We start from the raw sequence: 27179 nt of genomic DNA, 5'->3' as shown, positions 1-27179 counted from the left end.
CAGTCCACCCTAAACTGCCAGGCCAGTTCCTCCCTGGGCCGCAAACAAGCATCTTGGAACCGGTTTCTGGGTATCACCTTTTATCAGCCAAGCTAGCTTGAATCTAGTGGCACAGAGAGCACGGCCACCCACATCTGGGCATACCCTTCCCACTTAGGGCGACTTTAGCAACACAAAAGGATGATGGACGGAGTGCTGAAACCTTTCAAACACTCACCCTCAGTCACTGATCTGGGTTTAATCCATAGTTCTTTTGCTCACCATGCCACCCAAGTTTGGACCCAGCTGTATGCAAATCACTCTTGACCAAGTTCCCCATGGGAACAGTCCAGCCCAAACTCCCCGGCCAGAACCTCCCTGGACCGGAAACATACATCCTGGGACTAGTTTCAGGGTATCACTCTTCATGAGCCAGGCTACCTTGAGTCCAGTGGCACAGTGAGCGCAGAACCCATGTCTGGACGTACCTTTCTCACTTAGGACGACTTTAGCAACACAAAGCGACTTTCGGCCTTGGAAGCATGAAAGTCGGGTTGGACGCTGATGTCAGCGGGTAGCCCTTAACTCACTGATGCATTTTGAATGTCGTTTTCTCACTACGTCCGTTGTTGAGAGAATATTCCTTTGGTCAGTTGCTGCTTTGTGTGCATGAACAGCTGAATGTTTAAAAGTAATTTAAAGTAGAAGTGAATCCCAAGGTGGTGATTAAGGAATATATAATATAGAATGAACTCAGCAGAGTTGTGGCCTGTTGATTTTAGTTGAGGGTTAGTGGAATGTTGTCTACATGTTACTTGTTGTCGCTGATATTTGTAACTGTTTTAAGAATTCATAAAATAAGTTATTCATTAATTAATTCCCTGGACATCCCCAATAAGATTGCAAACTTCATTTTTTAATGCCAAAACTATCAGTACATACTGGTCCAGATGCTGGTGCGCTACATGGCTATCAGTACTGGCTATGTTGGTATTGGTCACTAGATTACCATTGCTGTTGGCTGGTTCCTGGAAGCTGGCTTTCTGTGATAACCTACGCATACATGAGTGTTAGCTCTGGGACTGTAACTGCAGTAGTCTTATCAAATGCCCTGTCAGTGACAGGTGTTGTCCTGTGATGGAAGCGGCGGCTGGTGCTTCTGTGGTATTGAGTCACTCACCCATTTATCAGGCCTCTGTTAGATCCCTCCAGATAGTTGCCCAAGTTACAGTTAACTCCTTTGGTCATGAGTTTGGTGCCAGACAGCCATTGGACTGATGGATGAATACACTGCAGACCACTCCAAGTTCCTATAAACAGACCCCAAAAAGGATTTGGTCACTGCAAAGGTTGAGTGTCTCAGCCACTGGTTGTGAAGCCTTCCGCTGGCAAATGTAGAAGGAAAGCAAAAAGGTGTTGAGAGTGTGCCACCAGCGCCATTGACTGGCCAGTGGTGAGGATGGCTAGTTTTCAAAGTCATGTCTCTTAACTCGATGGTTCCAGCTTCTGAAGCCACTTCCTCTGGTATCTACTTATGGTCAACAATATTTCCAATCACCATTGACTGTCACAGCTCCCCCCACCACACACACATTTTTCCTAGAAAGGTGTTAATCGCTTGAGTGAACATATGTTGTGTTTTTCCCCCATAGGATTTATCTAGTCTAGATTTGTTGCTGCAGTTATTGTTTTTTGTTACACCATAGGAATATGGTTAGGTAGAGATCAACTGCTCTAATGAAGGCATGGGCATTCTTGAGGAACATACAATTTATGATCTGGTGTAGTAGTACTTATGGGTGCTACCTTTCCCACAGAAAGGTACTTGCTTGGGAAGTCCTTGTTTGATTTTTTGTAAAATGTATTTAGATAAAGACATTTTAGGCATTAAGGCTGTTTTTTCAAGAAAGTAATTATTAAAGATGATGAGGTTCTCTGCCATGTCTGGCCAAAGTTATTGACCATATACTTTTGCAGGGATGGTAAGAGTAAAGAAAGACAACACTGAATACTTTTAAACTGTATTCTGAAGGGATGGGATAGATGTTTCTACATTTGCAAAGACATTAGGCCAGTGTACAATACTGTATTATGAATCAAATTCCCTACTTAGATTCCATATAAAGTTTATTTTTATCTGTTTGCATAGGGCAGCCTTGTTTGGTTCCTTGTGAAGTGGCGAGACAAGTCATCTAAGGTTTCATTCATCCAGTGGAAGTTGTAGGAAGAATATATAAAACCAGAACATGAGGAACAAATAGATATCAATGTTGTTTTTCCTGTCACTTTTGTTAAGAAGGAACTTGAAACCTCACTTAATGCCTTCTTTTCCTTCCAAATGATGCTGTCTCTTTTTGAAGAACTGAATATTGGTATAAGGGGTTGAATAATCATCACATGGCTCAATTTGTGCCAATGTCAACCAGAAACCCACAATAAGTGATTGTGGAACCAAAGGGATAGTATGTAGGAAAAAATAAAATAATGCAGCCAGGACTGAGTCTTGGATCGAGTAAATGAAGTTGAAAGGGGGAGCTGGAGCCTCATTTCAAAACAACAAAAAAGGATTTCAAACCAGTGGTGTGAAGTGCTGAGATGCAAGAGTAAGGTAGGAAATAGGTCATTGAGAGTATTAAACCTGCAGGAAAAAGTAAAAAACGAAGTCAAAACACAGAAACTTTAATTCTGGGCAAAATAGGCTCAGGTGAGCTGCCTGTGTACAGTGGACTTAATAGCAACCTGTTTATGTTGCTGAAGGTAAATTTAGAAGTAAGAACAATAAATAATTAATATTATTGCCTTTAGGTTTGAAAGTGATTGTAAGAAATTGGATTGTTGGTTGACTGGGGTGTGTGTCGTGGCCAAGCAGCAACCACAAACCTTCGCATGGTGAGGCACAACTCAACCTTAAACTAACCTGTGTTCAGCCCTCTTGTTGCTTGCCACAGAGCAGTCAGGCTTAACTTAAAGGCAATGTGTAAACTAGATGTGCAACACTTCAAACAGTAGTTAAGTGAAAAACGCCCACACAAAAGGATGCCACACCCAGATAGAAAAATAGTTATTTTTAATCAATAAAACAAGACCAAAATGACTAAAATCCAATCACTAGAACTGGAGATATGGCTATCTAGTCGCTACAGACTGGGAAAAAGTTCAGGCCGACCACGATGGAGTAGAGACCGACTACAGGGACCTAGTTTGGCCTGCTGAACAAAGCACCTTAAATCCTGGTTTGCTAAGCATTGCAAGGGTTCGCTACAGTGATGCGTTGTGCACCCAAAGCGGGTCTGTTCTGACATGCGGCAAAGCTGCGGTTCGAGGTCCTGTGTCATGTCGAGCATCCCACCAATGAGGGCTTGAAATGCGAAGTCTGGTATCAATGATGCATTGATTCAGAGGAGCTCTAAGGCTGGCATGTAGAGCCTGGCGTTGTTGACAAGGCTGCCGTTGATGAGGGATACGAGGGCCTGCACCAAGGATGCATCGCACATCGGCGGTTCCAGTGAAGTGACAGGCTGCGATGCAAAGTGGGTCCCCACAACAGATCCGATCCACGCGGCAGCAGCGATGCATCGGTTCTGCTCAGGGTGGCGCCCCACAACTGAGAAGCTGTGTCAGTTCCACTGGATTCACATAGGCTTGCAGAGCACCTTAGGCCCACTTCCAAAGGTCCAGAACTGGGGTGGCACCACTTGACGGGGTAGACTCAGAGATGGCAGAGTCTAGGTGCTGGGTTCAAGGTTGTTTGAGCCTTTTGTCCCTAAAGCTCAAGTCAGGAGACCAGCCAACTGGCCCTTGGAATCACTTTAAGGTTGTGGGTTAAACAGATGCAGTCCTTCTCACCCAGGCACGATTACAGAAGGTTAGCACAGCAGGGCAGCAGTCCTTCAGAGCAGCTGTCCAGCTGAATGGCAGCCCTTTCAGCAGCACAGCAGTCCTTCCTCCTGACAGTTTATCCACAGGTCCAGAAGTGTACTGAAGAGCTGGTGTCTGAGGTCCCGTATTTATACCCAGTTGTGCCTTTGAAGTGGGGAGAAGCTTTTGGAGGCATGCCTTTGTAGTGCATAGGTGCCCTTCTTTCCTGACCCTGTCTCCAGACCACCTCCTTTGTGTGGAGGTAGGCCATTGCCTATTCAAGTGTAATTGGGGCTGTGGCCAGCTCCTCCCTTTCATTCTGCAAGTGATGGTCCATCCAGGCACATTTAAGCTCCCTATTGTCTGTGGTTCTCAAGGAGGAATGCACAAAGCTCAGTTGTCATCTTTGCTCATTCATGTGACTCAGAGACATGCTGCAGACATCAAATTCCTAAGATAGAAAAATGCCAACTTTCCAAAAGTGCCATTTTCAGAATTGGAATTTAAAATGCAACTTCACCATAAGTTAGAATTATTTTCCATTACAATTCCAAAGACACCAAACATGAACTGTTTATCTTCTCTCATTTGGAAATTACAACATAATAGATGTAGTTAGGTAACTCCAATATTATCCTACGGGAGAAGTAGACCTTGCTGTAGAGAAAGACAAATTTAAGTTTTGCGCTACCAGGACATGTAAAACTTAAAAGTACTTGTCTTACCTTTAAATACACTACACCCTGCCCTCTGGGCTGTCCGGGGTCTACCCTAGGGGTGACATCTGTATTGTAAAAGAATGTTTGGGCCTGGCAAAGAGATTTGTTTTGCCAGGTCGAAATGTCAGTTTAAAACTGCACACAAAGGCTGAAATGGCAGGCCTGAGACATGTTGAGAGTGCTACGCGAGTTGGTGGCACAATTAGTGCTGGAGGCCCACTAGTAGCACTTAATATACAGGTTCTGGGCACAAGTAGTCACTTTCGCTCACAAGTAAATTAAATGTGCCAAATGGGTATAAACCAATTCTACTATGTTTTAGGGAGAGAGCACAAACATTTTAGCACAATTTAGCAGTGGTAAAGTGCTCAGAATCCTAAAGCCAGCAAAAAGGAGGTTTGAAGGCAGTTTTGCTGTTTTCCACCTCTGCACCTCACTCTTAACAAGTCTTGTTCTCTACAAGTGTTACACTCTATTACACAAGTCTTGCATCCTTCTTAAAGTGTCAGCCTTTATAAGTGAAGTCTTCAACATATTTCTCAACTTAGTGTGTACTTCTGAACCAATTTTGGTCTAAATGGACTAGTACCCTTGAGTAGGGTCGAAGGCTCCTACCTAGGAACTGTTTTGCTGTTCACCTTTTCTGTAACCCAATACTTCTAGCCCGGTAGGATCATTCCTACCTAGGCGAGTGCTTCTTAAATTGTGGTTTGCAGACCCACAGGGGTCTGCGGCATGAAGTCAGGGGTTCATCGACTATATAGAATATTAAGTAGTGTTAGCAGCTTAGTAAAATGTACATAAATAATCTGTAAAATTTAAATATTTACATTATTCTGTAAATGTGAAGGAATTTGGAAATGGAGGCTAATCATTACGTTGGTATCATTAGGTTGATTAGTTGGAGCAGTGCAAGTACAGCAAACACAAGATAATTAAGATGATGGGTGACCTCAATTAAGCGTCAACACAGAGATCAATACATTCATAGAAAAAAATGCAAACTGATATGCTGTTGTTTAGCATATTGCTTTTGTCTTTTAGAATTAAAATCCAGATTAAGAAAAGCTCCAACCTTCCCAATAACATTTCTGTTTTTCTAAATATGAATTAAATAAAATATTTCATCATTTGGTTGACGTATTCTTGTTTCTGTATTTTGCATATTGTTTTGAAGTGCAAATGGCAGAAATTACCTAGTCCAGGGTCCGCAGTAATTCCTCAGTGGGGGGGTTCCTGTATTCCAGTAATGATTCAGCGGGGGTTCTTGCAGTCCATTAATGGTTTATTGGGGTCTCCGGAATTCTTAAAAGATTAAGAACCACTGACATAGGGCAGTGGTTCCCAAACATTTGATTTCTGTGGACCCCCCACTTTATCATTATTGGAACCCGGGGACACCCCAATGAATCATTACTGGAATCCGGGGACCCCTCACTGAGTCAATATTGATAGCGGGGGACCAACTCTGTTAATATTATATAATTTTCTAAGCAGTCGCGGACCCCATGAGGAGGTTTCGCGAACCCCCAGGGGTCCACGGACCACAGGTTGGGAACTACTGACATAGGGCATTAGAGTTACTTGAAGTCTAAGGGCAAACTGGTAGATAAACCATGTGAATTTGTCACCATTAAACCCTCCTCTCCCCATTCAGCCTCCACCTCGTCCTAGCCACTCATTCAGAGGAATCTGCAGGTGTACAGCCAAGAAACCACACGCAGAGGAGGTGATATATAATGGGTGTAAGAGCAGGTAAAAAACGTTATCATTTAATATTGCGTGATACAAGGTGTTTGGTGCTATATGGAAGGACAAGAACAGACAAAAAAGTGAAATGCAGCTAGTTTTGTTAGCTGCTAGTCTGTAATGGTGAGATTTGTCTTCATTTGCCATCTTGATAACACCCCATTCCAGTAAATCCTACAGGCCTGGTGTTTGTGACAAGAGATTGTCAGTTTTGGAACACAAGAAAGCTAAATTTGTTTGAAGAATAGACAGCAGTTTGTCTTGCAACTGTGAGAAAGCTAAATTCTATCCTTAGGAAGTGGAATGGCTTAAAGGATGACTTGGGTATCTTGTTTAAGACCATGTTTAGGAGATGGATGCACATGGCGATATTGATCAAAATTGCACTTCTATTTCTGTAGTTCACAAAATAAAACCTGGATAGGATGTACCACGTTGTATGTCAACTCAGGAATGGAGAGCAGACATTAATGAATTGGAAGAAAAAAACACTCTACAACTTTTTAGCTGAATACTAATTGTGGTTTTATCTATTTTCAGGAAGATCCACTTGTACTGAATGAGATACGTGATGATCTTCGAATTGAATGTGAAAAGTTTGGGCAAGTGAAGAAGGTCCTTATATTTGATGTAAGTATGGTAATTCGTATGATGGGAGGGTAATCATCGTCCACAAATAGGATAGGAAGGCAAAAGTCCATAGATGTTATTTTTGTTCTTACTCATTTTGTGCGTAGGTGCCACAAATGAAAGAACGTATAGGGAGATATACAGTAGCCCATGATAGATGGCATTTTATTACTAAATATGTGTCTCATTTAGTATAGTCAAATCTTCATTGTACGTTTGAGTGACTATAGCTAGCATTCGCCAAGGCTTTTACAGATTTGAGCCCTTGAAGAGCTTCATTTGCACCATGGTGCTTTCTTGTATTCCTCGAACTGAACAGTGCTGTGGTGCTGATATTGTGTATCTTTGTTACATGTGCCTTTTTCATTATGTAGATTGTGCATACCCTTTGAAGCGTACACAGCAGCAATGATTGGTGTGGAACTTTTTGTGTTTTTTTTACAGTGTTCAAGGGCATGTTGACCCAGATATAACCACCAGTCATTTCTGTTTTTTTATTGCTCTTTAACTTGAATAACTGAGCACCATACTTACAGATTTCAGTTCTTGTTGAGTAATTTCAAATTCTGAATTTGATATTTTTGGAAGAGTTGCAGGGATGTCACCATCAAATACTACAGGATTCAAACCATGTTGTACACTGTGTTCCCTGTAGGGTTAGCGTGGGTGCACACCCTACAATTCCCCAGTGCCTCTGCAGGAGCGTGCCTCTCATTCTAGGCATTAAGAGAAATACTTCCTATCTGCTCAATTAACCGGTTCTGTGCGTGGGATGGCCGGGAGCCGTCCGACGCTACAGTGCTCGTGTGTCACACGGCTCCCGGCCGTCCGCACACATGACACTTGAAATCCCTCTAGTGCAAGCACCAGGGTGATTTCTTGTAGAAAGAAACAGCCTCAGGAGATTGGGGAGAGCTTCACCATCTCACGAGGCTGTTTCTTTTGTTTCAGTGAAATGACTGTTAGCCCGTGTGGCATACTGACATAATTTCACTGAAATTGAGAGTGAAATGAGCCGATCGACGGGAACTGGACGGTGCAGAAAGCCCACTAGGCACCAGTGATTTTTTTTTTTTAATTCATCTAGCGGTGGGGGCCGCTCAGAATGGGCACTGGAATGCTTCCACCCCTCCCAAAAAAAATCAGCACAGATTGGGGCAGGAGACCCCCGGGTTGGGGGGAGGCAGAAAGCACACTAGGCACCAGGGATTTTTTATTTTTTTTGGTAGTGTAGGGGTTGCCCAGAATGGGCATGTCCATGCCCCCTACCCTTAAAATAAATGCGCACAGTCTTTCTTCCCCCCTAGTGGCAGATGGGGATTATTAACTCTAAACTGCCCTCAAGGGCAGACAGAACACCCACCAGACACAATGGATTTTTAAAAATAGAGTGTAGGGGACTGGCCACCATCATGGGCATGGTTGTGCCCTACCACCCCCAACTGATGGGGACAACAGGACCCCCCCTTCACAGACTAAAGCATCTCATCCCAGTGGCAAGCAAGAGAACATTTGACTCTTTTGGGTTTTGATTTTACTTATGGGCCAAGAGAGTTTAGCTAAATCCCAGTATCATCCACTTGCAATGGTGAGCGGATGCACTTTTTTGGCTTGGGTACGCTGCAACCTGGAGTAACATACCCGACCCAGACACTTTTGAAAACAAAACATCTGGCGTATGTTCACCATGGTGATGTACTTCACTTGCACCCCACACCATTTTCGTACCCACAATGCCTTGCAAACTTCCAACTTTGCCTGAAATCACTAATTTTCCCCACATGTCTGTGATGGAAACTTCGTAATCCGCAGGAATCCACAAAATTCCTACCACCCAACATTGCTCCATTTGTACGGATAAACTCCCTGCCCCACTTGTGTGAGTGCCCAAAGCAGAGTCAGCCTAAAAACGTATGCCAAAAACTGCCCTTTTGTACCCGCTTTGGTTCCCCCTTAATTTCTAGATATTTTTGGCCCTTCCCTGTTGCAGGCAAATGACCCACCTACACAAGTGAGGTATCATTTTTATCGACAGGCAGAGGGGATCGCTGGGTGGTAGGAAATTTGTGACTCCCCTTCAGATTTCAGAACTTTCAATCACAGAAATGTGAGGAAAATTTATTTTTTAGACAAATTGTGAGGTCTGGGTAACAAAACCTGGTGAGAGACACTCAAGTCACACCATCCAGGATTCCCCGGGTGTCTGGTTTTAAAAAAAATGGACAGGGGGCGGAGCCAAGATGGCAGCAATGTAGAAGCGCCTCCGCAGAGCTCCGTCGTCGGCTGAAGGCCAAAACCAGCCACAGAGATGGTCGGATCTCGCGGTTCTGCTCAGAGCCGCGGGAGACTCCCGAGAACCTGGCGTGGTGCTTTGGGTCCCGCAGGGGACAGTTGGAAGGCCTGGTGGACCCGGACGGACCTGCGGCGCCATAAACAAGATGGCGGCCACGGCTCTGAGGCGTGGATAGCCCGAGCGTGAAGAGAGACAGACAGACTTGTGTGGAGAGGAGCGGCGCTCTGACTACGTGAGGTGGGGGGGAGGAAGACCCTGCAACCCCCAGACAAATGGAGATAGGAGCTGTGGATGGCCCCAGTGGGCTGAAAGGAAGTAGTGGAAAGCCCCAACCACTTTGTTGCCCCGGGCACCGCACGATCGGAACCAGCGAGCGGTGTGAGAAGTTGGGCGTGGCCCGCATCCTGCGGAGAAGAAGTGGATCAAGATCCTGGGGACCTGCGGGGTACCCCAAGGAGATAGAGTGGTCCTGCAGATTTCAACAGTCGGGCCGGGGGGGGGGGGGGGGGGGATGATTTGGCCATAGAGGGAGCGGACAACTGGAAGTGGAGATCCTGCGGAGAGTATGATACACAGGATGGTGTGAGCAGAGTGAGGATAGGGCCGGCTGGTGCAGAAAGCAGTGGTACCTTGCGGGACCAGGTGTGCGTAGGGAGAGAGGCCCTATTTCTTAGGGTTGACACTGCAGAACATGCACACAAGAGCTGGACCCTCCCTGGATGACGGTTGGGAAGGGAAAGACTTTGGTTGGCAGCTGGACCTTGGAGGCCGGGGGCAGGGAGCTGGAGCCTTGGCACTGACGGCAGGGCCCTGGCCAACATGGACGGGGTGCCCAAATGGTTGATCGAGCGGTGGGCCTGGACAGGAGAAGATGACGACCCAAAAGCATATCAAGAAGGACAGCAACTTGAGCGATCTCTTCGCTAAAACCCCGGCGAAGAAGCAGGATCCCACACGCGAGCTGGGCTCGGATCCCGGAGGTGGCATCGGTGACGGGACAGTAGATGAGGATGCTAACCCATTGACAAAAGCTTTTATAGAAAAACAATTTGGGACACTTAATAGGATCTTGCTACCCTCGGGCAGGAGCTAGCTACGACAGTCAAGGAACTGAAGGGAGAGGTGACGGAGCTTTGCCAAAGAGTGGATACAGTGGAACACACCTGTGATAGACAGGAGGAAGACCTAGACCACCACCGGCAGGGGGTCATCGCTTTACAAGACAGCAACCGGGTCCTGCAGTATAGGCTTGAGGACTTGGAGAATAGGTCCCGATGATCCAACATTCGAATACGAGGAGTTCCGGCGTAGGCTATTGTGTGCCCTTTGGAGAGATTTGTAATCCATCTGTTTAAACATGTGGCGCCGGCACTCGACGACCAAGATATAATATTGGATCGTACACATCGGACTGGGCGTCCCTCTCAGTCTCCAGGCCAGCCACAAGATATTCTCACATGCCTTCACTATTATTAGCAGAAAGAGCAAATTCTGACTGCGGTCCCGGACAAGAATGCCATAGACTTTGAGGGCCATAAGTTATATCTATTTCAAGATCTCTCATCACAGACACTGCAGCGCAGAGCACCTTACAGCCTGTCACGATCCTACTTCAGGGAAGGGGGATCTGCTATAAATGAGGCCACCCTTTCCGTCTCCAATTTGTGTGGCAGAACGGGCTGCACAATATACGATCACTTGCAGAGGCGGAAGCCCTCCCGGGCATGGACTTGAGTTTGAGATATAGCCCACTTGGGGAAACGATGAGGACTTGGTCCATAGGTTGCATCACCAGGGGGGCCCACCGGAGACAGGACATGGAACCTAGCAGTTAGTCTGTGCTGGTCAGTGAGGAGCCCTTAATGACACCGACTGAGGCCAACCCCGTCTTAGGGTTGAGAACTCTGAGTGTACTTTACATTCTGAGAGGGGGTGCCACATGAAAGCTGAAATAATTATGACTAAAGGGAGAGGGCGGAGCTCCTACGGCGGAAATTATGTCTGGGACAGTGAAGACTTGGCACACCCAGGTGTATCCCCCCGAGGGTCTCTACATAGTTTGCAGGAGGGGAACAAACTGTGTTTACTGTGTTTTGAATATGTTGATTAGTTGTTAGTTTGACTATGATTCCCGTGCCTTACTTTCTAATGCTAGGCAAAGCAGCGTTATTGGCAGGATCACTGGGTAATAGGAGAGTCCTTCATAGGCCCGCGGCCACTATCTCCTCAGACATGCATGTCAGTTAAAGTACTAAGGGCCAGATGTAGGAAACTCCAATTTTGCGACTTGCAAATTGCGAGTCTGACCGACTCGCAATTTGCAACTCGCAAAATTGGATGCAGAAAGGTGTCTCAGACACCTTCTGCGACTCGCTATGGGGTCGCAAAGACCCACCTCATCAATATTCATGAGGTGGGTCGCAGTTTGCGACCCCATAGCGAGTCCCTGCACTCACAGGGATGGTGGCCTGCTGTAGTCAGCAGACCTCCATGTCTGTGACTGCTTTGTAAATAAAGCAGTTTTTTTTTCATTTTGCAGCCCGTTTTCGAAAACGAGCTGCAAAATGAAAACTAAACCGAAACCATTTGGTTTCTTTTTTTTCAGAGCAGGCAGTGGTCCATAGGACCACTGCCTGCTCTGAAAAAATATTTTTTTCGGCATTCACAAAGGGGAAGGGGTCCCATGGGGACCCCTTCCCTTTTGCAAATGAGTTACCACCAGTGTGACACTGGGGTGAACTGCGAGTTGGTTTGCGACCGCATTCGCAGTCACAAAGCAACTCTGAATGGCGATGCGGTCGCAAATAGGAAGGGAACACCCCTTCCTATTTGCGAGTCGCATTCCCAAATTGCGAGTCGGTACCGACTCGCAATTTGGGGATGAGCATCGCGTTCGGCATTTTGCATGCTACAAACTGCGTTTTTTGCAGTTTGCGACATGCAAAAGGCTTCGTACATCTGGCCCTTAGTCTTAATGTCAGGGGTCTCAATTCCCAGGTAAAGCGGCGGTCACTGGTAGCGATGCTGAGGGAGGCCAAGGGGGACATATGTTTGCTCCAAGAGGTACACTTGCTGAGATCAAATTGGAAGAAACAGAGAACACGATGGTTTTGATAGACAATACTATTCTTCTGGGCCGGGGAGGAGGGCGGGATTGGCAATCCTGCTGGCTACACATTTCCCGGGGAAGCTATTAGGTGTGCATGCTGAGATGAACGGACGACTCATTTCCTTGCACATAGATATCAATGGGCATGCTATTACGATTGCCTGTATATATGGCCCTAATGAACACCAAGAGGAGTTTTTGAGGGAGGCCATTGGGCGGGTGCTGGCTACGACAGATGCGGATGTCCTCATAGGAGGGGATTTTACCTTGGTCCCTGACACCCAAGTAGATGGGCCAGCGCAGCAAAGTGGACAGGTGGGGGCGTTCTGTGAGTTTTCGAAAGTGGTTAGGGGAATTGAAAATGACGGATGTTTGCCGTGCACAGCATCCGACCCTGCAGGCGTATACATTTTTTTGGGGCGCACACCAAACCTATGCAAAACTTGACCTCTTTCTGGTATCCCCGGGCCTGCTGCACACAATTACACACTCAGGGATTGGGGTGGCGTCTTTGTCCGATCACGCTCCAATCACAGTAAGCCTTACACTGCCGGGCCCGGGTAGAAGACTCCAGCTATGGTGGCTAAATACCAAGCTCCTTACTGATGAGGGAATACGTCAAGAAATAAGGGATACAGTTACATCATATTCAAGCATTAATGATACGCCGGAGATTGCGGTGGGGACGGTCTGGGAGGAGCTGAGAACGGTGGTCATGGGGCAGTGTATAGCTATTGCGGCTCGTGCCAACGCTTTGCGGAGGGATAAGAGGCGTCAGCTAGAGGATCAGATAAGAGAGCTGGAAGGGCAGCATGGGGCTACGGGTGCGCAGAGAGTGAAGCGTCAGTTGATGGTGACGCGTAAACAGTTGAAAGCAATAGATATGGATGGGGCAGAATTTGCTCTTCTGCGCACTAAACAGATGTACTATGCTGGGGGCAATAAGGCAGGACGGCTCCTGGCGCACCGGTTGCGCGCTCAGGTGGCACATCGCCGGATAAACTCAATACAGACAAGAGGGGGAGTGATCACTACAGATGAAGAGCTGATCCTGAAATAATTTGAGACTTTCTATGCCTCATTATATACCGCAGAGATCCTAGATGAGAGGGCAATAGCGAAATACTTAGATGCGATACCCTTGCCCCAAGTGCCTAATATGCTAACCAGTGAGTTAGACAAGGATATTACTCCCGCGGAGGCCTTGGAGGCTATCAGGCGGGTTCAAGTGGGGAAGGCGCCAGGACAGGACGGGTTTGGGGTGGAATTCTATAAGATTTTTGGTGAGCTCCTGGCTTCGGTGCTGGCTAGGCTGTTCAATGGTCCTGCTTCTGCCGGATTGATGCCCCAGTCAATGCGTACGGGCACTTTTGCAGGTGTCTAGAAGCCTGGCAAAGACCCAACTCTGTGTGCATCGTACCAACCAATCACATTATTGAATGTGGACGCTAAACTTTCTTCTGGCATCTTGGCACACAGGCTAGGCTCCTATATGCAGGGCCTAATAGATCCAGATCAAACCAGGTTCATTCCGGAGAGAACCTGTGCGTATAATACTAAGAGGCTCTGTCACCTTCTAGATAAGGTACAACGGGCCCGTATCCCCTCGATATTGCTTTCTTTCGATGCGGAAAAGGCCTTCGACCGGGTGCATTGGAGTTTTTTATATTCGGTACTACCTCGGTACGGTTTGGTCCCGAGATTTTGTGACTGGGTGCTGAGTAATTATCGTCTTCCCTTACGCCCGGGTGAGTGGGAATGGTGAACTTTCAGAGATTTTCTCTATTGCCAGGGGGACTAGGCAGGGCTGCCCTCTCTTGCCGCTGTTGTATGCGCTGTATATGGAGCCCTTCGCGGAACATATTCGGCAAAATCAGGACATCAGGGGCATCCCAATGGGGGGCAGATCCCATAAAATAGCGTTGTATGCTGATGATGTGCTGCTTTATCTGACGGAACCGGGGACCTCCCTTGCGACAGTGGTGAATGAGTTGCGGGCTTTTGGAGAGGTGGCAGGCTTTAAAACTATCAAAAACAACAACAGGAGGGGCAGTGCGAGGGATATTTGGAGGATAGACTCCTGGTCCAGTGTGTGGAGATCCCAATACTGTATAAACCAAAAAAATGGCACACACAGTTCCAAAAGGCGAGAAATAGTATCTACCGGTTCTGCAGATCAGGGAAACCAAAAGGTTGTAAGCACAAGCCCTCACTCACCTTTCGGTGACATGCTTCATCATAGGGCAGTGCTCCTCGTCAGGCCGGTGCTGCAATGCCTGACGGGCCCCACATGGGGGCTCTTTGCCGGAGGTCTTTTTAGAGTGAAAATGCATGCCGGTCAAAAATAGAACATCGTTTCTTTCTACGTTCTAGGTTCTGCTTTCCCTAGTATGGGCAGCCCAAGTTTTTCATGGATTAGGTACGTTTTTTCTGAGGTCCTGACGAATCGCATAGCGAGAAAGATGTTGACCATTGATGTAGAGTAACACAGGGGACCCTGTGTTTACCTCTTTGCATTTATACCACCCCCTAGTATGAGAGGCGGTAGCTATAATTAACATTTTTTTACGTTTCATGGGGAGTGTAGACATTATTTGACTATATCCCTAGTCTTTTGTTTTTAATCATGCCAGAGGTACTGAGACTCAATTAAAGAATTTAACAGGTGTTGCCTCTAGACATTTTTTACTTTTCCTATTCCAATCCTCGTGTTCTATTTTTGACCGGCACGCATTTTCACTCTAAAAAGACCTCCGGCAAAGAGCCCCCATGTGGGGCCCGTCAGGCATTGCAGCGCCGGCCTGACGAGGAGCACTGCCCTATGATGAAGCATGTCACCGAAAGGTGAGTGAGGGCTTGTGCTTACAACCTTTTGGTTTCCCTGATCTGCAGAACCGGTAGATACTATTTCTCGCCTTTTGGAACTGTGTGCGCCATTTTTTTGGTTAATACAGGCTTTAAAACTAACCTGTCTAAATCCTCTGTTCTTAATTTGACGGTGTCGGAGAAGGACATGAAGGACTTGAGACCCCTCTTGCCTTTTATTTGGGCCTCGCAGGAAATACAGTACTTAGGCTTGCAGGTATGTCCCACGCCGGTGGCTTTAGCAGAACGTAACTATACTGCCCTGCTTAGCGAGGCGCAGGAGGCTCTGGCCCGGTGGAGGGGATTTGGCCTTTCGTGGCTGGGGCGTATTGCAGAGGTGATGACTCTTCTGCCTAGTGTGCTGTTCATCATGCAAATTCTAGCACTACAGCCCCCGCTGGACATCTTAGAGGCAATACAGAGGTTGATATGGGGTTTCATATGGTCAGACAAGAAGGCGCAAAGGTCAAAGGAACAGGCCTACCTGCTGCAGTCGGGGGGGGGGGGCTGGGAGTTTCGTATTTATTGGGGTACTATCAGGCTGTCCAACTGCGATACTTAGTGGAATGGTCTCGTACAAGTACTGGTGTTTCATTGACCAGGCAGTTGCGAGGGTTCATATTTGGAAGGCCCTCTGGCTGACGAGGGTGTGTCGAAGTACATTTGTGTCCCCGGTCCTGCGAACAACTATGGAAGTGTGGGGTAAAATACAAACGTGTAAGGCCCTGTCCTCACCCATATCCCCGTAAACGCCAATTATTGGCAACCCAGACTTCCCCCCTGCACTCATGGGGTCTGCCTACCAATTGTGGCAGAACTCCAATTGTAAAAGGGTGGGGGATGTGTTTGCTATGCAGGGGATCTTGGAGTTTCCCTAACTTAAGGAGACTTCCGGTCTCCCACAGGAGGCCTACTGGCAGTACTTGGCTATCAGACACTGGGTATTGTCCCTGGCGGTAAGATCCCACGCGTCTCGGCCCCTCTTTCCCTTTGTGCGCTGGCTGTTGACGCGCTCGGCAGATAGGAAACTTATCTCAGATATTTATGGCTTCCTATTGGCGTGACCAGATCCCCTCCGGACTTCGGCGAGGCAGAGGTTGGAGGTCGAATGTGGGCGGGCCTTTACTGATAAGGAATGGCGGGATGTACTGCACTGAGCGCGCAACAGCCTGCAGTATGACTACTAAGGAATTCCTTCTGAAAAAAGCGGACTTCTGGTATTACACTCCGGTGTGGGTGGCTGGCTGGCGGACGGGCACCATAGACAGTTCTTGGCGGGGTGTGGCCAGAGAGGTACACTCATGCATATTCTATGGCAATGTCCGCGTTTGGCTGCCTTCTGGGAGAACGTACTAGATGCTATTGACAGAATGTATGACGCTGCAGTGCCGCGTTTCCCTAGCTATGTTTTACTGGGGCTTCCAAACCCACAGACCTACAGCTACTTTTAGCTAGATGGAGCTCAGAGTTGGTGCTCTCACAGACGGACTGGCTACACAAGCTGTGGGTCGTCCTGGGGGTGGAAACATTTACGACAATGGCCATAGGATCCCTACCCCAGTTTGATAAGGTATGGGGGGCCCTGTATCTCCTACCTTTCAGATGAGTTCAGGGAGCTGACATGCCCGCGCTATTCGCAAGTGCTGTGCTTGACGAGCTTTACTAAAGCCCCGGCAAGAGGGACAGTTGCAACATGAGTTGGAGCGGGCCAGTGTGAAGGAGGAGAGAGTGAACAGGTGATAACGCAGGATATACGAATGGTATGGGGAGGCATGGAATTTTGTTATCAATTTTTGTTCAATTTAATCCACCGGCCAGTGGTTGTAGGTGGAAATGTTGTACATGATAAAATGTCAATAAAACACATTCAATCCTAAAAAGATGTACAGGTTTGCTAGGTTTCCCTAGAAGCTAGGTGAGGCGAGGCCCAAAATCCACAGCTACCCACTGCAAAAAACAGGTCCGTTTTCTGTGGAAAAAGTTGATGTATCCATGTTGCGTTTTGTACCATTTCCTATCGCTGGCACTAGACCTACCCACACAAGTGAGGTACCAGTTTCATTAGAAGACTTAGGAGAGTGCTGGGTGGAAGGAAGTGTCTGGCTCTGTGCAGATTCCAGAATTTTCCATCAGGGAAATGAGAGGAGAATGTGTTTTTTTTTAGTCAAAGTTTGAAGTTTGTAAGGGATTTTGGGTAAAACAACCTGGTGAGAGCCCCACAAGTCACCCCGTCCTGAATTCCTCCGGGTGTCTAGTTTTAAAAAATGTACAGGTTTGCTAGGTTTCCATAGGTGCCAGCTGAGGTAGGGCACAGAAACCAGAGCTACCCACTTAGCAAAAGAAAACAGCTCAGTTTTGCGTGGAAAAATGTGATGTATCAATGTTGCATTTTGGGACATTTCCTGTTGTTGACACTAGGCCTAGCCACATAACTGAAGTGCCATTTGTATCAGGAAACTTGGGGGAACACAGTAGAACAAGTGTTATTACCATTTCTCTTTCTCTGCATTTGCGCCTTCCAAATGTAAGGCAGTGTTGTGTAAGAAGTAATTTTGAGAAATGCCCTCTTCTTCACATGCTAGTACGGGTAACCCTAAATTCAGCGATATGCAAATAACCACTGCTTCTAAACTCTATATATTGTTCCCATTTTGGAAATAAATAGGTTTCCTCAATACCTATTTTTCACTCTTTATATTTTACCAAATGAATTACTGTATACCCGGTACACAATGAAAAACTATTGCAAGTTGCAGCTCAGTTATTGGCTCTGGGTACCTAGGATTCTTGGTGAACCTACAAGCCCTTTATATCTCCACAACCAGAAGGGTCCGACAGACATAACAGTATATGGCATTTGAAAATCTGCCATAGTTAGAAGAAGCTACAGATGAAAATGTAGATACAAATGGCTGTTTTTTCCAACTCATTTCCAATATTTTTTATTTCAACTGTTACTTTCTTTGAGAAAACCTTGAAGGATCTACACAAATGACCCCTTGCTGAATTCAGAATTTCGTCTACTTTTCAGAAATGTATAGCTGTCCCGAATCCACCATTGGTTTCACACCCATTCATATCACTAACTGGAAGGAGGTTGAAAGCACAAAAAATAGGAAAAATTGACTATATCCCAGTAAAATGCCAAAACTGTGTTGAAAATTTGGTTTTCTGATTCAAGGCTGCCTGTTCCTAAAAGTTAAGAAGATTGTGATTTTTGCACTGCAAACCTTTTGTTGATGCCATTTGCAGGGACAAAAACAGACTTTTGTGTGCAGCATTTGTTTCTAATTTTACTCAAAATTTTGCTGTATTTTGGCTAATTTCTCAGTCCCCTCAAGGGGAATCCTCAAATCCTGGGTACTTTAAGTATCCCCAGGATGTTGGAAAAAAGGGCGCAAATTTGGCATCAATAGCTTATGTGGATAAAAAGATATGGGGGCCTAAGTGCAAACTACCCCAAATAGCCCCCCCCAAAAAGGCTTAGCACGTGGAGGAGGTAGGCATAGCAGCAAAAGGGTTAAAAGAATGCAGCAGTGTGGAAGGCAGCTTTCTGTTTGTGTGCGCACAGCATCTGGAGGGAATCCAGTGGGCAAGAGATCCTGCTGGAGTCTGTAACCATTCTGATGGGCTCCTCAGGGGGCAGTGTGAACACGCAGCTTTTTTCAACTGTGCCTGCTTGAGGTAAGTGCATTGTATTTACATGCAAATGCACTTAACTTTTCAAGCCCTTTTGCCCGACTCTAACCATTTGCTAGAAAGGTACTTGACAAGGTCTTACATGTGTTACCTTGTCAGCAGGCTGCAGGGGATCGCAGGTCTAAAGGGAAATCAGACAGTGCTGGCTGATTTTCTGGCTGTTTGTGTGCCTGTTTTATGGTCTGTTGGGCTGGTTTGGCAGAGGTTGCACTCGAAGAGGGCATAAAGGGTCGGCGCCTCAGCAGCCACCTATGGCCCGGAAAAACTGGTTCTTCATGCTAAAGCATGACACGCTTCCCTATCCCCCTGCAGGAAATGGAGGGGTCAGCAAATGAGAAAAAGAGCACAAAAGTAAGCCACAGAGGCACAAACAAACCTACCAGCCTTTTAGTGCCAGGTTTTTTAATGAATTTTCCTATGGGGCATAGCTACGCAACCCCAGGGAAGGGGGTTAAAAAGCGGCATTGTCACCATGGCCTTCTCACCTCAAGATAAATGTATGGTCTCAGTCAAGAGAAGGAGGCCGCAGGAGCAAGTGTTGGAAAAAGGACACACACCAACGTGGCGTGGATAATTTATTATCCTCTCAAAATGATTCATGCCTTGCAGATGACGTACGTTGGTTGCCAGTCATACCTGTTAGTAAAAACTGTGACCACTAATGTCAAACATAACAAAGCCTCATGCCTTTGCAAATATAATTACAACGTAATACAAATATTTGGATTGTACTAAGTGCGTGGGTTAATACTGTTGATTTCCTTGATATCATCACAAGCACTGCCCGCATCAAGCACAAATGCATTCATTTTGCCATTCCCAGTGAAACACATACATGTTTTTACAAGTTCAAAACTGCCCTGGTTTGCAAACCTGTGCCACTTTTTTAGCTATCTCATTTGCTAATGGGGGCCACTTGCTGACCAGTCTGAAGATGCATCTGTGGCTACAGTAACGAGCATTGGCAAAGCCAATATGTTTTGCCAATGTAAGATCTATTGGCTTTGTTAATGTTTTATTAGACATGTTGCAAAGCAGAGCAGGCTTAAAGTAAGGTGATGTAGCCAGCATTGACTGTGTCATAGTTCTTTTTTCTCCTTAAGCCATGTTGCACAGCAGCCTGCACTTTTGTGCAGTATGTCCAAAAAACATTGTCAAAGCCAAATAGCTATTAGGTGTGCAAGTGCAATTTGGCCTTGCTTAATGTTTTTTGTGACAGAAATGAGTTTGGAGGGGCCAGGGGAATTTGTGGGGGGGGGCTGGAGGCGGGGGGGAGGTAGCAACATAAAGGATAGCGGGAGGAGGGCGAAGGGCAAGAAACACAGGGGAGGTGCGGGCTCCCTTGCATAGTAATTTGTTATATCTTCAAAGCATGTGGCCTTGGCTGTAGTGCACAGAGACCCTTCATTGCTGCTCACAAGGAAAAATAATTAGAGGAAACATTGGTTGTGCATGTTGCAACAATCTCTTCTACGGACCCACACAAAGTTTGTCTGTGGTATTTCAGCACTAAACATCATTCCAGGTCTTGCAACAGTGCTCCCTCATGCACCTGAAGTCACCTTATGTACCTCAATCAGGAAACAGAAGACCAAATAGTATGTGGCCAAGCAGAGGAAACAAGGGTAATCCCATTCCAGGTAGTCATCATCTGGTAAGTCAATGCCAAAGGACAAGTTAAATAAGAAGCATAAGTGCAGCTATTCGACATTTAGGTGTTCCTATTCTTTTGGGAGGTCATGCGATCAGTGTGTTCGATGGCATGTGTGGCTGTAGACACACATTCTCTGCCTACTTCTGCCATCTAGTGTTGGGTTGGATGTGTACAAGTTGTTTTTGGTCAAAGAAGTCGTCAGTCACGAGATAAAAGTGACCCCTCTTTTCAGTGATACTGCGCATGGGTATTGACTCCATTGTTAGATTGTTTTCTTTCCGCCATCGGGTTCGGATGTGTTCTTCAGTGCACCGGTTCAAGACTGTTTTGGGCTTCCTTCGGACCATCCTTTGACTTCCATACTCATCTGTATTGTTTTCAATCACGTTTAATTCATATAATCCGACCTCAGCTTGCAAACCACACTTCGTCGGGTATACGAATTTCACCTTTGGCCCTTGCCCGATCGGGCCTCTTTTTTTTTCTTTTTTACTTCTCACACTTCGATGTCAAACAGAAATGTGGTGCTGGTGGAACGGACACCTTTTTCATTTTTGTTCTAGGTATCATGCCAAATATCCACATGCAGACCGCCACTCAGTATGTGAGGAGAACTGTGAGGCTTGTTGATCGTTTGGGTCAAAGAAAATGCTGCAGCATTGTCTGGTGCATTGCAAAGAAATGCAGCGAAAAGAACTCAAGGAGACCGACATCTTCGGGCTCCAGGACATCGAGCCGCAGGAGAAATTCCATGTTGCTTCTGTGACGAAAGAGGAGGTCTTATCCATTTCGGACTCCGGATCCAAGTTGGAGACTGAGGCAGGCAGGTGTGCAGACACAGCAGCCACTATCGGCGCAGCACGCAGTGAGTACAAAGGCCCATACAACAAAGAAGTGTTCTGTTTTGACAGAGACTAAGGCTGCCGGGCCACCACTGCCATCAGGCCATGGTCGCACAGAATAATTGCCCAGGACGCCCCACCTTCCGGAATTGCACCGAAGGCCAACCCTAAAGACTCTGCCTACAAACTGGCTTTGACGTTTTCGACATCATCCAATCTAGGCTGTCTTCGGTTCCGACAACATCAGCATCGAGTATTTCAGCACCGAAACTAAAACCTTCTTCGGCATTGAAAGTTTCACCATTTGGATCTAAACCATCTGTTTTGGCCCGGAGCCTATTTTACAGACTGTGGCGAAGAAGCTCAATCTGAAACAAAAAGGTATACATATTCAACCTGATACTGGTTGGATCATTGCAAAATATTCTCATTTTAAGCCCCAAAAGGACACCGCCACTAGTCCAATACCTTCACCTTTACAACCCTCTCCTCTACCTCCACCTCCTTCACCACACCACACCACTCACACTCGGAGGCAGAAGATTTAATAGAGGAATAGAGGAAACTCCATTAGGGTTGCCACACTCCTATGTAGAAGATCAGGGGAGGGATGATTACACACACCAGCCACCAGGACACATGATATTCACCCACGAGGGGACATGGATCCAGATTTATATCCAACAAACCATCTCCACCAGATGACCTCACTTCATTCAATGAGTTGGTAGTTAGGGCAGCTGCATACCACCATGTCCCTTTACATAAGGACCCTATAGAAGACGATTTCTTATTTCTTCCACCACTAGGGCACCTCAATATCTGCCCATGCTAAAGGGGATGTTGCGACATGCGGGTGAATTTTTTAAAGACCCTATTTGCGCTCAAATAATTACCCCCAAGATTGACAAAAAATATAAACCAGCCCCATCAGATCCTACTTAAATAAAGGGGCACATTTCTTCAGATTCCTTAGTAGTTTCCTATGCTTGTAAACAAGCTATTCTCCAACTTATGGGGACGCATCTCCGCCAGACAAGGAGTCCAAGCTTATTGACGCATCAGGCAAAAGGTTGGGGGTTCAAGCAGCCAACCACTGGAGAATTGCCAACACACAAGCACTATTGGCAAGATATGAAAGAGCACACTGGGATGAGATGAAAGATCTTATTCAACATCTTCCAGAAAAATTTAAAAAGAAGGGACAACAGCTTGCACAGGAGGGCAAGTTTAACTATAACAATTCTATTAAATGTGCTCTTGATGCAGCAGATACTGCTGCCAGAGGAATAAACACTAGTGTGTTATTACACTGTCATGCACCGTTGCGTATATCAGGTTTTAAACCTGAAGTTCAACAAACACTTCTAAATTCCCATTTTGATCAGAAGCACCTTTTTAGTCCACAGGTGGACCAAGCTCTAGAAAAAATGAAAAAAGATGCTGATGTTGCAAAGTCTATGGGGCCCCTACAAACTTCTGAAACTCGCGCTCCTTTGGTAAACCAACCTTCAAACAAAGCAATAGGCAAACAACATCAGAATCCTCTATGTCATTCAGGAAACAACATTCACCACCACCTTCAAGAGGTTTTTATAGAAGGTCATATAGGGGAAACAGTTCCAGAGGTCGAGGAAGAGGTGCCTCCACTCACACACCCCTTCCACCTCAAAGCAATGACTCTCTTCTCATTCTTCTAGATCACACACCACCTGTCGGGGGACGTCTACAACAATTTTTCCCCAACTGGCAAAACATAACAACAGACCAGTGGGTGTTTGATATTATCCAACCTGGTTATTTCTTGGAGTTCATAACCACACCTCCAAACATACCACAGAGGAAGCACAATCTCTCTCTAGAACATCTGCAATTATGAAATCAGGAAGTACAAGCTCTCCTTCACAATGGAGAAATAGAGTTAGTTCCCAATCATCAAAAAGGAACAGGAGTTTATTCTCTGTAGTTTCTTATTCCTAAAAAAGATGGGTCCCTTTATATATCCTATCAGAACATTTTCATATGGTCACTCTACAAGATATAATACCACTATTACTACAAGGAGACTTCATGTCTGCCCTAAATATAAAGGATGCCTATTTCCACATCCCAATACATCCAGCACACAGAAAATATTTCAGATTTGTCATACAAGGCAGACATTGTCAGTTCAAAGTACTCCCATTCGGAGTAAGAAGTGCACCTTGTGTATTCACAAAATGCCTTGCAATAGTCGCAGTACGTCTACGCAGACAAAGCATTCATGTCTTCCCCATCTGGACGATTGGCTTATCAAATCCATTTAGCTTCAGCAATGTCTTCAGCACACACAGACGACGATTTGTCTCCTACACCAGTTAGGGGTTTACCATCGACATACAAAAATCACACCTACAACCTTCTCAAATACAGCCCAATCTAGGAGCTGTTCTAAACACCCATTTAGGATTAGCCTACCCTTAATGCAATAAGGATTCAGAATATAACAACTCTGTTGAGTCAAGTACTCCCCAATTATAATCCAATACGAACAGAATTCTAGGGATGATGGCATCTTGTATTCCAATAGTGCCATATGCACGACTACATGTGCGCCCGCTGCAGGAGTGTCTGACGAATCAATTGTCTCAAACACAGGGTCAGTTACATAATCTAGTATTGGTAGCCAGTCGCACGCACTCTTCTTTGCAATGGTGGAACACACAAAATCTGACAAAAGGGTGGCCATTTCTAGACCTTGTTCCCAAGATCACTCTCACAGCCGACTCATCCATTGCAGGTTGGGGTGCTCATATCCACAGTCTCTCAGTGCAAGGGTTGTGGGTCACCAAACATTAAGCTTTACACATAAATTACTTGGAGTTTCAAGCCGTTCACCTAGCACACAAAGCTTTTCTGGTTCATCTCTAATTCAATACTGTTCTAGTCCTGTTGGACAATACAACAGCCATGTTTTATTTACAGAAACAAGAGGGGGGGGGGGATGAAGGTGAGGGTTGTGCCCTGTCTTCACTCTGGAAATAGGTAAATTTGTTTTGCAAATTTGGATGACTATTAAAAGGTGGAGCTTTGCAATGCTCCCATTCTGTGTAATTGATCGTCTCTGGGGGATAATTAGTTCTATGTATGTAATAGTGTGCATAATGATGGAACAATACATTTCTTTATAGTTCAATGCATTCAAATAAGATCTCCCTTATGCACGTACATGAGATATCATGCAGCTTATAGTTTCATTCATCTCAGTTGGTTCCATAATCTGATACGGAACCTTTCTCATGCACAGAATAAGCTATGATGTTTGCAGGGTAGAGATCTCATCTAGCTCTTTGGAATGAAGTTCTCGAACCAAGGATTCTAGAACAGTTCTTTCAGGGACGTAATGCCCTTTTAGTAGCAGTAGAATGATAATCAGCATTGTCAGCCATATGATGAAAAGAAACACTTCTGTAGTGATCCAGATATACGACCACAGCAGTATCAGATACCTGTCATGAAACCAATGATATGCAAGTAGAAAGAAGGCATAGAGTGACTGGTGAGCATGATGAAAAGTCTTCTATGTAGAAATCAGATTCATTCTTATAAATCGTTGTTTCTTGAAAAGGCATCATCTCGATCAGTGTTAAGCCATGCGGAGGTTCATAATAAACCATGATGTTGCCTGAAATATGTAATTGTAGTGATAACAATATCAGATTCATACACAGAATCCATTGCTCGTGGAAAGCTGAAGATGAGTAAGCTGGATACTCAAGTTACTGCTCTTTCCTAGGGGTATCTCATTAGGAGTAGGGAGAGGATGAGAAGTTCTACTCTGAATTCTTCTTGATATCTCAGAGGGGCTGCTGTACAGAATCAGGCACACATTGCTTCTTGACATGGTCAATAGACACCTGTTGGTGTTTCTTTGTATGGAAAAAGGAAATAGGATTAGAGTTTGTTCACTTTTTACCTCAAGAATTGGAATGGTTGGTCTATAGGATGGTTCAAAAGCTTGCTTATTGTGGATCTTTTCTGTAGTTAAGTCACATACTTTAGAGGCCACCCATTAGCAGGTGTAAAAACCTTCTCTTCGCTAGTGGTGACTTAAGAATGCTTCACATTGAACAGCTTGTTTCAGGCCTCTTGGATCCTCATTCTGTAAGACATTCAAACATTGGTCCAGGCCAAGCTCTTTCGTCCACCACCTCCTCAGGATTATCTAGGCCAGGTACATACATAGGCACTCCGAAGAGCACTTCTTACGAGGTGCACCCTCCTAATACTTATCTAGGCAACTTATTTAATGCTCTCTGAACTCCATACTGATGATGGTACCAACTAAGGCCTGAACTCAGTATCGAAGCAGTCAAGGCTTGTTTAGTCATGCTATTTGCACGCTCAACTACTCTATAACTTTCTGCTCGATACAGCTTGCTGAATTGCAGACAAATTCCCATAGCAGACATTCCTCCCTGTAAACTTCAGATGCAAACGCAGGACCATTATCTGAATAAAATGAGTGAACTTCCCATCACTCCTAGACACTTCAAATCCTTTACGACTGCTCAAGCACCAACATTTCTCGGAGGCCACACCTATGAATAAAGAACTTGAATCAGTTGCCCCAATATGTACCTATATTGGTTAACAAAATGTATTGGCCCGACATGGTCCAAGTATATAACACTAAACAGTATGTTTGAGACTGTGAGGGGAGTCTGCGGGGTCTTCTAATAGTAAAAGCTTTGATCTGTCGACAAATATCACATTGTCCAACATAATTTCTAGTCTGTTTATATAAACAGGGCCACCAGTAGCATTGCTGTAGCATTGCTGAGGTTGCATTTATCCCAGCATGAGCAGGCGCCAACCCCTCATGGGCTTCCTTGATTAAATCTAATCCGGATAGCTAATTAGGATTAATCCTGTCTCCCACTCTGTGTATAGTAACCACAGAAGTATTCTCTGAATCAAGGGTATAGAAATATTTGAGAGGCATTTCAATCCACTCTTTGTAGTTACCTAAATTGCTGTTAGTAAAGCTCTGCCGATTTTCGTTTGAGATCTAATCAAGATTGCTACCTTGACAGTCCGTATTGCAGCTTTTGTAGCTAAGTCGGCCACACGGTTCCCTTTGGTTTGAATCCTGTCATGCTGATGGCCCATAGTGTGCTTCACATGGACCAATGGAAGCTTATCTTGTTTATTCTTAATAGGGTTTCCCTTTGAATTTTTGAATCTTTGTAGGTGCCAGTGTTTTAAATCTCATTGTTTTAAATTGTAACCCTGCGCGTAGAAGGATGAATCTGCCACAATTAGTGTGGGAGCTGATGGGTCAGCCCTCTGTAGTGCAAGTACCAAGTCATGAATTTCTGCATGTTGGTTGGTGCTGTCATGTGGGTGAGCTGTCAGTGAAACTCACCATCTTTCATAATACCCTGCACTGCTGCGCAAGATGTGGAGTATTTATATTTGGTTCCTACCACAGGTTGAGCAGATCCGTCCGTGTAGAAGTTAGAGTTAGATTTTGTTCATATTAGGGAAAAGCTTGTGTCCGAAGAGTTGGATCATATCCACTGCACTTAAGTGAGAGGCCCACTGCACCCACCTCGGTGAGACCCTCGGGCATTAGGAATGCTTGCTTTAATGTTTGTCTGTAGTGCCGATACGGGAGAAACCACAACTATTAGTTTTCATGTGCCAACAGGTGCTCTGTCAAAATGGCTGTCTGCATACCTCTGAGAATTTTCTCGATGGAAGCAAAACGTGCCTCAGCTGGAGAATACAAGTGTGACTT

General features: G+C 45.6%; 1 protein-coding gene across 1 annotated transcript in view; it reads left to right on the top strand.

Annotated features, from left to right (window-relative positions):
- The window catches only part of HTATSF1 (HIV-1 Tat specific factor 1), a 230997-nt gene that overhangs the window by 164298 nt on the left and 39520 nt on the right, over positions 1–27179 (top strand). The window contains exon 7 of the mRNA XM_069212458.1: positions 6846–6935. Coding sequence (XP_069068559.1) covers positions 6846–6935 — 90 coding nt within the window. The remainder of the gene's footprint in view (positions 1–6845; positions 6936–27179) is intronic.

Source organism: Pleurodeles waltl, chromosome 2_1 (genome assembly GCF_031143425.1).
Source record: "Pleurodeles waltl isolate 20211129_DDA chromosome 2_1, aPleWal1.hap1.20221129, whole genome shotgun sequence".
NCBI lineage: Eukaryota > Metazoa > Chordata > Amphibia > Caudata > Salamandridae > Pleurodeles > Pleurodeles waltl.
The sequence above is the reverse complement of the archived record's forward strand: the minus strand, read 5'-3'. Positions and strand labels throughout refer to the sequence as shown.